Source organism: Elephantulus edwardii, unplaced genomic scaffold (genome assembly GCF_000299155.1).
Source record: "Elephantulus edwardii isolate Elephantulus edwardi_28Jun2011 unplaced genomic scaffold, EleEdw1.0 scaffold00237, whole genome shotgun sequence".
NCBI lineage: Eukaryota > Metazoa > Chordata > Mammalia > Macroscelidea > Macroscelididae > Elephantulus > Elephantulus edwardii.
In genome coordinates, this window is record NW_006399987.1 from 1,081,909 (window position 1) to 1,097,460 (window position 15,552).

Here is a 15,552-nt window from a genome sequence, read left to right on the forward strand (position 1 = left end):
GGATCTTGTCTGAAAACAGGTGATATCAGGAGGATGCTTATTTCTGTTTTAATAACCATGCAAAGACAGTTTATTGTGTGAATCATAACAAATTATGGCTAAAATTTAGAAGAATGGGAATCCCAGAGCACTTAATCTAATGTGAAACCTAAACCTAGACCATGAATCCGTTGTCAGAACAGAACAAGCAATGGTGCATGTTTTAAGCCAGGAAAGATGTGCATCAAGTCTGTATCCCTTCCTCCATACCTATCCAATCTGTGTGTTTAGAAATCATTCAAGAAGCTGGACTATATAAAAAAGATTGCAGATTACACTTTGAACAAAAGGCATTTGGACAAGGTAATTGCATCCTGTATCTATCTGCTTGACCATAGATGTAAAGACTTTCTAAAATTAAACTGTGACATCCAGCATTTGACAAATCACAAAAATAAATTGTTACATTAACATATAATTATGTTATAGAGCTTGCTGTCAGAAACTGCACAGTGTATTGCAGAGTGGTCCATATTAAAATAATTGACCACTTTGCTTTTCTTCAGACTGGACCTCTTTGTTTCTATAACCTCAGAAAATCAAGTGGCCAATAAACCCCAGAAGCAATCTAAGACAAAAAAGACTTCATAGAATGGAATTTCATTCTGAAAGTGAGGATGTGTAGGTTTAGTTCCTTGTAGAAGTTACATTTATCTTAATGGACAGCTTGTTACTTTAAATTAGAAATAAAAATAGAAGATTTTCTCCTTGGAGCAAATAAATTAATCTCATCCTCATGCTAAAGCGGAGGGAATTGACAGATATTTTGTCATTGTATCATTTTTGTACCCAAGGGAGTTGAATTGTTTAGAGAACGGGAATAGAACAATTTCTTTAATGAAGAGCTCTGAGATTAAACCCCAGAGATTCCAGAAACCTTAGCATAACCTCATTATTGCTCAACTTGTAAATATTTCAACCCAGCATAGACAAAATTCTAAATTGGACTAACCACAGACATGTAGAAGAGGAAACACTTCAGAGACATCATATGAAGATGTTAGTGTGCTCTATTTATCCATGAGAGGTGGAATAAGAAGAAAACCAAGAAATCATCTTCCTGGGAAGGAGACTGAAACACTGCTGAGTAGTTTAAGGTGAACTTCCTATATTTTGAAAGCACTTCAGTTTCTACTATACCAAGTCTTTTTTAGCTCTCATTCTGTTTCTTTTTTTTTGTCTTTTTGAATCTAGAACTTCTATTTAGGAAGAGGTAGAAATAACCATCTCTTTGAAAGTGTTATTTTCTGTATAGCCTTTGACTGGGCTAGTTTTAGCACTTCATTTAATTTCCCTAAAAGAATGAGAGCAGGCTGGAGACTAAGGTGCACCACCTGATCTGGGCTATAGTCTTCACAGTTACGTGCTATGCACTGGTGAACTGGACCATGACTAGGGATGATAAAAAGAGAATTGATGCCTTTGAGCTGTGGTGCTGGAGAAGAGTGTTGAATATATCATGGACTGCTAGGAGAACAAACAGGTTTGTCCTGGAGAGGGTAAACCCAGGCTTCTCCTTGGAGTCAAGGATACTGAAGCTTCGTTTGACATATTTTGGGCATGTTGCAAAGAGGGATCAGTCCTTGGAGAGGGGCGTCATTTTTGGAAGAGTGAAGGGACAGTGCAGGAGAGAAAGACCCTCAATGAGATGGATCGATTCAGTGAATGGGGTAGTGGGAATAGGTGAGTCAGAGACAGTGAGGTTGACACAAGATAGAGCAGGGTTTAAGGGTCTTGTACATAGGGTCACTATGATTCACAAGCTACTCAAAGACACATAACAATAACAATCTCAGTTATAAATTAGTATCAGATTTCCTGCAACTAGTGATTTACCCATTACCTACATGATGAATATTTCTTTTAAAGAAAATGATATCTATTTTGTACATAACATACTTGGGCTTTTATTCTCTATTGATTTTCTCTGTCAATGAAAAGTTACTAGTGACTGAGTATTTCTTTACTATCCAACCAATTTACACATATAGTGTTGAGAGTTCTCTTTTGAAGTCTTTGAGTTATAGTGTTGAATATCTCATAGACTACTAAGAAACTAAACAAATATATTTTGGAGAAGGTGTACCCAGGCTGCTCCTTAGAGGGAAGGGTGGTAAAATTGTCTCATATTTTTTGTGTCTATGGTTAGAAGAGGCCAGTCCTTGGAGAAAGACATCCTGCTTGGAAAGAGGGGAGTCAGCAAAAGAGAAGAACTTCTATCAGCTTGATTGACACAGTGGCTCGAGTACTGGGCTCCAGTATAGCAGGGATGATGGGGATGGCACAGTGTAGGGCAGTGTGCAGGGTTGCTGTTCGTGGGGTTGCTATAAATTGTGGTCAACTTAGGGGCACATAACAACAACAACATGTATTTAGTAAAAAACAAACAATGTCATACTTGTAACTCACAATTAAATAACACATGTGAGAGGCTCGTAAAGCACCAGTTGTTCTACTTGCAGAACCCACACATCTTGTCTTTCAAATAATAAACTATTTTATAGACAACAAAGACAACTTTTCTCCTAATGTATTCTTCTTTAGTGTTATTTCCTTCTGCCTCTGATTTATTATTGTCGCTTAGGAGTACCATTGATTCAGAACCAACCTATAGCTGAACCTCCAGTGTGCTTTCAGAGGCATTAAATTGCATAGGAAGATACTGCCCATCTTTCTCTGGTAGGATCAAATCACATACTATTGTGTTGACAGTGTAATTGCTTACACTAAGCCACCAGAGTTCCCTCCTAACACAGAGTTATCCATTATTCCTCTTTCAGCTCAAATAATCCTACTTTAGATAAGTCTTTCCAATTTATATCCACAGTCTGTGTGCCATTGAGTTGACCTTCTAGCGGGTTTTCAGAGGCAGTAAATCATACAGGAAGAGAGTGCCCTGATGATATATCTTCAGTAATATTTGTCTCTTTTTAATTAGTTATTGTTTTATGTACAGAAAATATGATATTTTAGTAAAGTCTACACATCTATTTTTAGATGTTTGAGCTTATGCTTAAGCTTGACTTTAAAATTTTCATCATTCTTATTTGCTTTACAGGATGTTATCATTTTGTAATCCACTCTAGAAGGCATATTATTTATAATTCACTCTCACTTTCAAGATAAAGCATTCCCCCTGGAGAACATGTACACATGGAAACACCTTCACACAGGCTTGTGCTGGTTTTCATGCTGTTGGTACTGTTAGTGTCAATTAAATTTCATAGTGACCCTATGAATAACAGATAGGGGTTGTGTCCTATCCTGTGCCATCTTCAATGTCTCTGTTATATTCTTCATATTTATGTGTTTAATGTCTTCTTCTTACCTGCATACATATGCACTATACGTGCTATTTCCAGTTCTTAGAAGAATTGATCTGAAAAGTGGTCTCTGAAAGAGGGAGCCGCAGAAAGTTATACTCAGTAGAAGTGCTGTATGGAGATCAAAAGAGGTAACAGACCTGTTGTGTTTATAATAATAATAATTGCATGCTTAATAGTTGCTCTATTATAAGAGGAATATTTACAAATGATAGATATGTAAGATACATTTCTTGTGATGATAAATACAGAAGGTCACAATTATCAAGTCCTGAAAGTATGTCATAGTTACAACACTGGGGGTGGGGGGAATATACATACATTATGTTATTTCTCTCGTCAATTATATTGTGCAATGATAAATTTACTTATCATTCTCATTCAGAATATGATGCATGATTTCAATTAGTCAGCAATAAAATAACTAAGCAATCTTATTTACTATTCCCATTGTAGAGGTGAGATACCTGCATGTAAGAGATATTGGAAACTTTTTCAAGATCATGCAAGGGAATAAATTGGTAGATTCATTGTTCTATTTTAAGCAGTATGATTAAAGAAACCATTTTTCAAATGACAAGTTTATACTGTAGCTGGGGAAAATCATAGATTCAAAATAATTTATATAATAGAAAAAATACTAATAATAATCACAATAACTGCTATTAACTGAGAGCCAGCTGTTCACAAAAGCAGTTCTTGATTACACAAAAAAGGTGATAGCAATGTCCAGACATTTTTAGAAAGAAAAATAGAAGACACAAAGTATAATCTGTCACATCAACAGGAAGCACTATGTTACAATTTTAAGACATTTCATTTTCAACTAGAAGATCTTTAATCAATAACATATGCATCAACTGCTCATATGCAAGCTCACACAGAAGTTGAAAAAAAATTAAAACAAATACAGAAGAACTGAAATACTAACTTCATCTATGCCAACTGAACTTTAAAAACTATCTCTAGAATAGTTTTGAGGCATTGGAGACTAATGATACATGACCAGTTGAGCTGTGAAAGAACATCAAGGATATCATCGAGGAAGAAAACAAAAGTTAATTAAAAAGACAAAATATCAAAGTGGATGTCAAAAGGGGCACAAATGTCAAGAAGCCAAAACAAAGTGAAGGGATGGAGAAGTAAAAGAGTTGAACAGAAGGTGTCAAAGAGCGGCACATAAAGACAAAGCAAACTATTACAACGAAACTTGCAAAGAGTTGGAGATCAGAAAATAAAAATTATCCTCTTAGCATTGCTCAAGCTGAAAGAACTGAAGAACTATGTCAAGCCGCACATTGCAATGATGAAGGATGCTATGGGCAAAATCTTGAATGTCCAGTAAACATCAAAGGATGAAAGAAATACACAGTCACTGCACGAAAAAAAAAAAACAAAACTTGGCTGACAGAACCATTTCAGGAAGTAACATATAATCAAGAGCCAATAGCAATAAAAGAAGTTGTTCAAGCTGCACTAAAGAGATTAGAAAACTAAGTTTCCAGGAATTGACAGAATACCACCTGACAAGTTCCAACAAACAGTTGCAGCACTGAACATGTTTAACAGGTTGTATGTAGCAAGAAATATGCGTGGCAGACAGCATCCTACCTCATCTGTCCAACCCACAGTGATCTCGCCATGACCAGAGAGACTATCTAGCTGATAATTTTCCAGAACCTCAGACCCTGGGACTTCCACCTAGTAGGGGGCAAGGACTTTGAGCAACTGCTCACCATTTCTCAGGTTATTCCTGCAAGCAAGACAGCCATTATGTAACAGTGACATAATCACAGCCATTGGTGGAAAAAATGCTAACCCTATGACACACTTGGAAGCTCAAAACAAAATCAAAGGTTGTCTAAGAGACATAATTCTCAATATAAAAAGAACTAGACATAAAATCTGGTCCTGTTTGGTGACTGAAGAAGGGAAGAATAACCTGTCCAAGACGAATTTAGCTTCTGAACCTCAAGATTTCCTGCACCTAGAAAGTGCCCACAACTGAAGTGTCCTTCATGGCCTTGCCCGCTTACTGGGTCATCAGGAACAGTACAACCACTCAGTGGGCCTCCACTCTTAGTAAAATGTCTCCAGTTTCCACAGATCATTGGAGTCCAGTCTGCAGCCAAGAGGGAGGAGACAAATGTCAGACCCTTAGATCATTTTCAGCTGCCAGGAGGCCTGGTCATTGACAAAAAATCGAAAGTATACAAGATGCTTCAGAAGAAAGTAGACGTACGTGAGCCTACAAAACAGTCCACTTCGTTCCTGGTTTTGCAAGAGATAGTGGAGTCTGAGGAGAAAAGGGAACTTAATAAGCCTTCAGGATTCGAAAGTGTTAAGGCTTCAGTCACTAATGTGGCTGGAATGCTCAGAAGTTGCCCATGTGTGAAAAATGTGTCACTAGCATTGTAGGCATATTGTGAAGCTTTGGGACAGGCACCACCACCCTGAGTGCTTCATATGAACTGACCGTGGCACTGATCTGAAACACAAAGGCCATTTCCTTGTGGGGGATCAAACCTACTGTGAAAAGTACTTCCAGGGAAGATTCATCAACAAACTGCATAGGCAGATGACACAATTTATCCAATTAAAGTGAGGAAAACTGAAGCTTTTGCTACAGAAGATCAAAGGCAACTGCCTACAATATAGATTACATCTCAACATCAAGAAAACAAAAATCCTCACCACCAGGCCAATGGACACAACTGGCCTTGATGGAGAAAATACTGAAGTTGTCAAGGATTTCATCTTATCAGGATTCACAATCAACACCCTTTGTTCCAGCAGTCAAGAAATCAAAAGTCATGTTGCATTGGGAAAATCTACTGTCAGGGACCTCTTCAAACTGCTAATAAAGTCAGTTTAAAAGCTGCTTTAAAAGACCTGATCAAGTCACAGCCTTTTTCAATTGCTGGTTCTGCATCTGAAATTCAGAAAATGAATAATGATGACAGAAAAAGAATGCCTTTGTTGGAGAACAGTAATGAATATCCCATGGACTGCCAAGAAAACAAACAGGTCTATCTTGGAGAAAGTGAACCCAGAGTTCTCCTTGGAAGAACGAGTGTTGAAACTTCATCTCGCACGTTTTGGGCAAGTTGTCATGAAGGGCCAGTTCTTAGAGAGTGAAATCATACTTGGAAGGGTGGAGGGTCAGCATAAGAGAAGAAGTTCCTCAACAAGATGGAATGACACAGTGACTGTAGCAGTGGGATCTAGTACGTCTAATGGTGAAGATGACATAGGATATTAAAGATAACCCCATCGGGCCAAGATGAGTCACAATCAGCTTGATGGCACATAACAACAGTAACAAACAATGAGGAGCAAGGTGATGATGGGAAAATAAGGAAAACAGATACAACAGAGTTCACATATTATTTCAAAGAAGTTGGAAGTGTCTTACCAAAGGAATATTTGGGTTACGTGAACAGATTAAAATTTTAAAAAATTCTAATCAATAAAAACAATGCTAAAACAAGATCTTTCCACTACATTTAACAATCTGAAGTCTAATACACATTTAAAATTTAAATTGGCTACCTGACAATGAGAGGAAATAATAATAAAATAAAGATGATAATTAACTGTAATCTTAGTCTACAATGAATATTGCTATTCTTTTCCAGCTTACACACTGACCACATGGAGCCAAAAAATCAAACAACGGTTTCAGAATTCCTCCTGTTGGGCATTTCAGATGATCCTGAACTGAAACCACTTCTCTTTGGACTCTTCTTGTCCATGTATCTGGTCACTGTGCTGGGGAACCTGTTCATCATTCTGGCTGTCAGCTCTGACCCCGGTCTCCACACCCCCATGTACTTCTTCCTCTCCAACCTGTCCTTCGTTGACATCTGTTTCGTCACCACCACAGTTCCAAAGATGCTGGTAAATATCCACACACAGAGCAAAGACATCTCCTACACAGGATGCCTCACTCAGGTGTATTTCTTCACGACTTTTGGGGGACTGGAAAATTTACTTCTGACTATAATGGCTTACGATCGGTTTGTGGCCATCTGTCACCCCTTACACTACACAGTTATCATGAACCCCAGACTATGTGGTTTGTTGGTTCTGGTGTCTTGGATGGTCATTTTTTGGGTCGCTTTGCTTCATATTCTACTCATGGCACAGCTGACTTTTTGTGTAGGCACTGAAATTCCTCATTTCTTCTGTGAATTGGCTCAGATTCTAAAGATTGCCTGTTCTGATACCCTCATTAATAACATCTTCTTGTACGTGTCCACAGCCTTATTGGGTGTGTTTCCCCTCTCTGGGATCCTCTTTTCTTACTCTCAGATCGTTTTCTCCATAATGAGAATGTCCTCTACTGAAGGCAAGTACAAGGCATTTTCCACATGTGGGTCCCACCTCTCAGTAGTTTCCCTGTTCTATGGGACAGGCCTTGGAGTCTACCTCAGTTCTGCTGTGACCCATTCATCCCAGAGGAGCTCTGTTGCCTCAGTGATGTACACTGTGGTCACACCCATGCTGAATCCTTTCATCTACAGTTTAAGGAACAAGGATGTGAAGGGGGCCCTGGGAAGACTTCTCAGTAGAATAATCTCTTGTCTGTGATGGCCCCTGATCTCATTATAAATGGCCTTCATGGTCTCCAAAATTCAACATCATCAATTTACATGTTCCAATTTTTTTCTATCCTCAGTGAAACACATAATTTCTTCTATTACCAAAGAACCCATGACTTCAGTTTGTACTTATTATTTATCCTTTTTCTCAGTTCAGTAATTGTGTTTTAGGTTTTTTTTTCTATATCCTATTCTTTCTCTGATTAACTTTTTTAAAAAAAAAATTATCTTTTTGTGTTTGTGTCCCATCAAATTTGATCTAACTGGTTCAGGAGGAGGTTGTCACTCCTTCTCCAGCAGAGCCTCTGGTAGATTCAAACTACGCACCTCTGGGATTGCAGTCGAGCTTCTTGCCACTAGGCTGCCAGAGCTCACCTGATTAACTTTTTTATAGCAATTCTTTAAAATTCCATTTTTAGATTTGTGGCATTTACATCAAATGCTGATGTAATATATCAAAGATTAATCTCTCAAACAATGACATTCATAATCTTAATTTTACATGTGTTTTCATGTGAAAGACAAAAAAAAATTCTATCATGGAGCAGTAATAATGAAGTGCTTGTCAGATCTAGACTGTTCCTAACTTTACATATATTATTTCATTTAAACTTGATATTTCTTTGAGACATACTCTTTCTCTCAATAATTTAAGGGAAGTTGTCTAAATATGAGATAGATTAAAACTTTGGAAATATTGCTGAAATCATAATCTTAACCTTACTAATTTTATAAAAACAATATCATTTTTATTTCAAGTGTAGGACTCGAGATTTGATAGATTATGGTGGGGAAATAATGGATAATCTTCTCCCATGCAATTTATTGTCTCTAAAAAGCCACTGGAGGGTCAGAGATGAGTTGGTTCTAATTTGATAGTACATAACAACAACAACAACATAATACACTGTTTATGTTCATTTAGAAATAGTCTTAGTCTTTGTGTTCCTCGTCTAATTTCTTCCAACCTATTTCATTTCTTCTTTAATTTCCTCTGTCTTTATGCTATTTTGCCTTTATAATTAAAATAAAGACACACACACCACACCCATGCATGCAATGGAACACACACACCCCTTCATGAGACATAACATTGTGTGTTAAATATGGAATCACCCAGGATCCAAAACATTTGGTAATGAATAATAGGGATTAAAAGTTGTTCCCTGGACAATTAGTAGCATGGAACATGACACACATTAAAAAAGGAATTGAGGAGGGGCAGAAGAGATAAAAATGTGCACGAATGAAGGTACATCAATCTTTTCAGAAAGTCAAAAGGGAATGTATATTACACCAGGAAGTAACCACTCCCCAGAAACTAGGGGAACCAAGCCACAACCAATCTCGTGCACATGGCAGGGCTAAGCTATGATCATTCTCATGAGACTGGGAGCCAGTAAGCCAACGCCCATGCACGAGTTCCTCTCATTGTCTGCTGGCACTATCCAAGAGGTCAGGGTCCAATTTTCTTCTTCCAAAAGGAATGTCTTCCCTCCTCCCCCCCACCCCAATTTAACTCTTTTGCGCTGCCTACCTCTACCTTTCAGCAGCTATGCATCCTTTGTATTGCCTTAATAAAACTTTTTCACTTGTTTTACTATACTGCATTGGTGTGTGTGTCTGTTTACTCGTTTACAGTCACCTTAGCCCACTCCCTAGCTGGAAAGTACTAGTTTCCCTGGAAGTGATGAAGACAGAACTCTGATTTTTAACATGATTCAATAACTGTAATCAATGTCATGGAAAGTGAAGGAATTATTTAGTGGAAAACCAATTTGCTGTATAAATTTTCACTCAGGCAACAAGAAAAAAGTTAAAAACAAAACAAAAATACCTATAGTCCCAGCCACACAAACGCCCAAAGTGGCCAGTCATTACGCAAAGTCTCTGTCTACCTCATTTTTCAGTCTTTGTTTTCATTCTATCTTCCTTTCCAATTGGCATTTGTTCCCATTTCTATCATCACATTTGAGGATTAGCATTCCAGGATCATCATTTATATATGTCTCACTTGGTCTCCCAGGATTGCGTAAAGTGCATCACCAGTTGCGATCTTGTCTAGGCCCCACTTTTATTTTTAATTACTGTAAACACTCTGCTTTTACTGTTCTGAACTATTAGTTGGATACTTCATTGTTTGGCTTTAAATAATGCTAGTATATTTAGATGAAATTTTAGCAAGGAAATGGATGACTTTAATAACAGTATAAGCAAAGACATATAAAAATAAATTTAGACAATTTCACAAAATTTTCCTTGCCATTTAAAAAGAATTGATGGGGGAAATAAATGCTATAGAATGAATATCAATTAGTTTACAGACTCAACAACAAAGTGGGGAAATTAACAAATCTGAAGGAACCTCAGCATTGATACCTAGGCTATGTGACGTGTCCTTAAAACTTCCATGGATACTTGTTGCTATACCATAAGGTTGTCTCAATATATTTGTACTTTATTTCTATGATGAAAGATAACAATAGACATTAAAGGGGAAAATGCTGGTATAAAAGAGAACAAGAGAAAGTCTAAAAATACAACAGCCAATCATAAGTAACCATATTTTTTCTTATTTAAATGTTTTATATTGGTTTGAATATAAAATTCATATTCATTGTGTTTCCTATATCTTTTCACTCACATTGTGTTTCAATCATTCCACACTGTGTTTTATAAAATTAATCACAATCATCTCTACCTACTATTACCCTCTTTTTAGATCCCACTGGATCTTTCCCAATTCCTTCACCCCTTCCCTCTGCCCACTAAACTCTGCAATTTCTGTGCCCCACCACCACTCTAAATCCCCCTGCTCACTCACCTTCCCTCTTTAGACTATCACACACATCTTACTAATTATTCTTCTATTTTTTACAATAATGGTCTTATACAGTATTTGTCTTTATGAGACTTAGTTAGTTCGCCCAGCATCTCCCGTGTTATATAGAATTTTTTGAACTTGTTGCTCCTGAGTGCTGCATAGAATTCCATCACGTGAATGTACCACAATATCTCAATTGATTCATTTGTTGATGGACTTTTGGGCTGTTTCATTTTATTGCTATTGTGAATAATGCTGCAATGAACATTGGTGCTATGAATAAATGGACAAAAAGAAAAAACCTGGAAAAGCATTATTTAATGGTGCTTTATAAGGTTCAAGAAGTACAAGAAAAAAAACCTCAATACTATTAGATGTTAAGGGAAATTAATACAAGCTACATTGAAGAAACATTTCACTGCCATTGTTGTTGCGGTTGTTGTGCTACAACCCATAGTAACTCTATGTACAGCAGCTCTGAACCTTGCCCTCTCCTGAGCCAGTCTCACTAATTCCAACACACCTATTGCCCCAGTTACTGTATCAATCCATCTCATTCAGGGTCTTCCTCTCCTGTGCTGTAATTCCACCCTTTCAAGCATGATGTCCTTCTCCAAGGACCAGTCTCTCCTGGCCACATGCAAAAAAGTAAGTGATATAGAGAGTCAAAATCTTAGCCTCCAAGGAGAAACTTGACTTTACCCTCTCCAAGACAGACCTATTTGTTTTCTTAGTAGTCCATGGTAATGTTCAAGACTCTTCTCCAGCACCACAACTTGAATGCATCAATTCTTCTTCTGTCATCCTTAGTCATTGTCCAGCTTTCTGATATATAACAAGTTATTGCAAAGATCAGGACCTGAATTAGATGCACCTAAGTCTCTATACTGACATTGTTGCTTTTCAGCCCTCTGGAGAGATCCCTGACAGCAGATTTTTCTCAGTGCAATTCTTCTTTTGATTTCCTGACTGCTATTGCCAATACTGTTAATTATGGAGCCGAGTAACCTCTGATTGTTAAGGACCTCAATCTCTTCCCCATCTATCATTTTGTTGCCAATTGTCCCAGTGGTGAGAATCTTTGTCTTCTTGATGTTAAGTATCAATCCATATTGAAGTCTACAGTCCTTGACCCTCTACAGCAAGCACTTCATGTCTTCTTCAGTTTCAGCAAGCAAGGTTATGTCATCTGCATATGAGTTGTGAATTCAATAACACTTCACAACAACAACTGTAAAATCTTTTTCAAGACTTTTGTTAAGCAGTTGGAGTAGTATATTTGAAAAGAAATTGCTAGAAATTACAACTAAATTCACTAAAGGCCCTAGAAGTAGAAATTATCATTATTGATGTCAGATGGATTTTGGTAGAGCTAAGAATACAAAGAAGATATTTACTTGTCTTTTTATGACTATGCAAAGGCATTTGAGTCCATGGTTCATACCCAAACTTTCAGAATTCCTTCTGCTTGGACTCTGAAGATCCTGAACTGCAATTTCTTCTCCTTGGACTCTTTCTATCCATGTACCTGTTACCTGTGCTTGGAAGTCTGCTTTTTATCTTGGCCATCATTTCTGACTCTCACCTCCACACCCCCATGTATTTCTACCTCTCTAATTTGTCCTTTGTTGACATCTGGTTGGTCTCTACCACAGTTCCAAAGATGCTGGTAAACATTCAGACACAAAGCAAAGGCATATCCTAAATTGGATGTCCTCCACAAGTGTATTTCTTATTTTTATTGGAATGGACAATTTTCTCCTGTCATGGCCTATACCGATTTGTTGCTATCAGTAACCCTCTGCACTACACAATCACCATGAATCCCCAGCTCTGTGGCTTGTTCATTCTGATATCTTGGGTAGTCATTTTCTGGGTCTCCCTGATCCATATTCTACTTATTGTGTAGCTGAACTTCTGTATAGGCATTGAGATTCCAAATTTCTTCTGTGCACTGGATCAGATTCTGAAAGTGGCCTGCTCTGACACCCTCATTAATAACATCTTCGTGTGTGTGTGTGTGTGTGTGTGTGTGTGTGTGTGTGTGTGTGTCTACTGCCCTGCTAGTCATGCTTCCCTTCATTGGGATCCTCTTTTCTTACTCTAAGATTGTTTCATCCTTAATTAGAATGTGCTCTGCTAGAGATAAGGCATTTTCCACCTGTTGGTCTCACCTCTCTGTGGCCACCTTGTTCTATGGGACAGACCTTGTTGTCTATCTCAATTTTGCTGTGGTCATTCTTCCCAAAGAGACTCTATTCCCTCAGTCATGTACACTGTAGTCACACCCTTGTTGATTCCTTTCATCTATAGCCTAAGGAACACGAAGAGAAAACTTGAAAGGCTCCTCAATAAAGCAACTGTTTGTGAAGGATACTGGCCTCAGGGTTAAATGGATTTTGTGGTCTTCAAACTACATGGCATGAATTTAGATAAATTAAATTTTTTTATCATAAACAAAGTCATATATTATATTCTCTATTCCCCAAACACATATGACTTGGCTTTCTACATGTTTTTGTATCATTTTCCCTCAACTCTTTCCTGAGAAATTCCTTTTGACTCTTCTGTCTTATATTCTGTCTATACAGTTGCTTTGGTAAGCTTTCTTACAGTTATTCCTGAAAATGCTATTTTAGATTTCTTACTTTTATCATTTAATATACTGATATGGCTTCCTAAAAGGAAAGTCTCACATAAATTAGATACTCTTCATTTAAATATGTTTATGTGTGCATTTTCCTTGAAAGAAATAAAATTAAAATACTCTAAACTATGTTCTTGTCACATCTGCTTTGGGTTCATTGTTTTTCTTATGATCTCACTTAACCAGGACAACATATTTTTATTCACTCCACTTTTTTCAGAATAATCTGAGATTACGGTAGATTCAAATCTTGGAAACCTATAATTGAGTTCATACTCTATGGTAGAGTTTTTGTTGGGTTGTTGTTTTTTTTTTAAAACGTCACAACTGAGCCAGTAGGTTTTCAAAGGCAGTATATCTCATGAAAGATTGTCCATCTTCCTCCTGTGGACCAAGTAGTGAATTTGAACCATGTTCTTCCAGGTCTGTAGTATGTATAAATGAGGCACCCATCACCTCATTTTCCCTTTGGGTACTGCTTCAAACTTAAATATTTTATTTGTACTTGCATATCCATTTCCACATTGCTCACTCTCTCCTCAATCTATTTCATTTGCAGTCTGTACTGTACTGACATCACAGTCACTTTCGTTCATTTGTGCACTGGTTTCATGTCCTTAATGAAAGGCCACCTGGGAGCTGGGAAATATTCCATGCTGACCACACCTTCTGGGAGACATTCCAATCAGCTTGGTGTAAGAAGGCTACAGCCAAAAGAAGAGAGCATGCCCACCAGGCACTTCCTGCCTAACAATCAACTATGAGACAACCAACCTAAGGGCCCTGTGTAACTCCATATATGCGAACAAGCAGAGGGCATCCAATCAGCGTCCTTCACAGAGAGCTGACCACCAAACAGACCACCCTACCTCCAACCACCTGCATATAAAACTTTACCTGTACCTTCCCCATGTACAACTTTACTATCTTACTCTGCCTTTTTCTGGCCTAAGACAGCAAATCCACCCAAAAGCTGATAATAAACTCCTTTATTTCATTTCATCTGGTTTTCCGAACTCTTTTTACCTTATATCTTGGTGCTGAAGAACCCGGGAAGAGTGTGTGCCACTGCGTCATTCCTCCACCAAGAACGAGGCCTTCTGAGGAGCATTTGCTGCTGGGCCACTCCTCTGCCAAGAACCAGGCCTCCTCTGGACCTTGTTGTTTCTCCTAGCTATCCGTGGCAAGTGATCTGCAATCCTTTCCCCATCTCCCTCCTCTGCAGAAACTTCCACTCTCCAGGAGCCCTGGCTGTAGTCATGCATTCCAGGGCCTTCTGTGCCTTTCTAGACCAGGTCTAGCCTCTGAGCTCTGGGCCTGAGGGGACACCCCAGGTATCCAGCAGTAGACCTTCTCCTTGCTCTATTTTGTCCCACAGTAGGAGTGCCAACCTTCCTCCACACTTTGCCCCAGGGTGAGGCAGAAATGGATTCAAAGTCCTCTAAATTTGACCCCAAGACACTGCTTTGGCTGCTTACTGTCTCATTGACCTAATGTTCAGGACCATTTTTACATATGGAAGAAGCCTCTCATCTTCTTTTAGAGTTTTTAATTCCAGGGAGCACAGGGCCGAAGTGGCCAAGCAGGCTCTCATGTATCAGAAGGTGGTGCTCCAAACCCAATTTATAGTGTCAGCCCTCGGGCTGGCATAGCAGGGTAAGAGGCATCGTGGGCACAACACCCCCTACCTAGAGCCTGCTTCAAGTGTGGCCTGAAAGGCCACTATGCCAGGATGTGCCCACAGCCATGACCACCAACTAAGCCGTGCCCAGCCTGCAACACCTGTGCATAACCACAGCGAGTTACTGTTCACCTATGAGGCAGTCCTGTCCCTGGAACTCCTGGGTCTTGTAGATGAAGATTGACAATGCCCAGCATTGGGAACCCCTATCACCTTTGACGAGCCTAAGGTAACCATTATGGTAGTGGGTGAGAGAGTGTGTGTGTGTGTGTGTGTGTGTGTGTGTGTGTGTGTGTGTGTATTTTATAGACATGGGGCCTCCCTACTCTGTCCTTCCCTCCCCAACTTCTCAGGTGCTACTACTCCTTTCCAGGTCACAGTTATGGAGATTGATGGCAAACCCACATTCCCATGCCAAATTCATCCCCTGCCAT

At 38.6% G+C, this 15,552-nt stretch overlaps 1 protein-coding gene and 2 pseudogenes across 1 annotated transcript; all 3 read left to right on the top strand.

Moving 5' to 3' along the window:
* LOC102846204 overlaps window positions 1–6,312 on the top strand; it is a 30,548-nt pseudogene extending 24,236 nt beyond the window's left edge.
* Window positions 6,313–7,016: 704 nt separating this feature from the next.
* Window positions 7,017–7,955, top strand: LOC102849571 (olfactory receptor 7D4-like). Its single transcript, XM_006898754.1, has one exon. The coding sequence runs from the start codon at window positions 7,017–7,019 to the stop codon at window positions 7,953–7,955; it is 939 nt and encodes a 312-aa protein (XP_006898816.1).
* Window positions 7,956–12,500: 4,545 nt separating this feature from the next.
* LOC102846606 lies at window positions 12,501–13,182 on the top strand (annotated as a pseudogene).
* The last annotated feature ends 2,370 nt before the right edge of the window (window positions 13,183–15,552 follow it).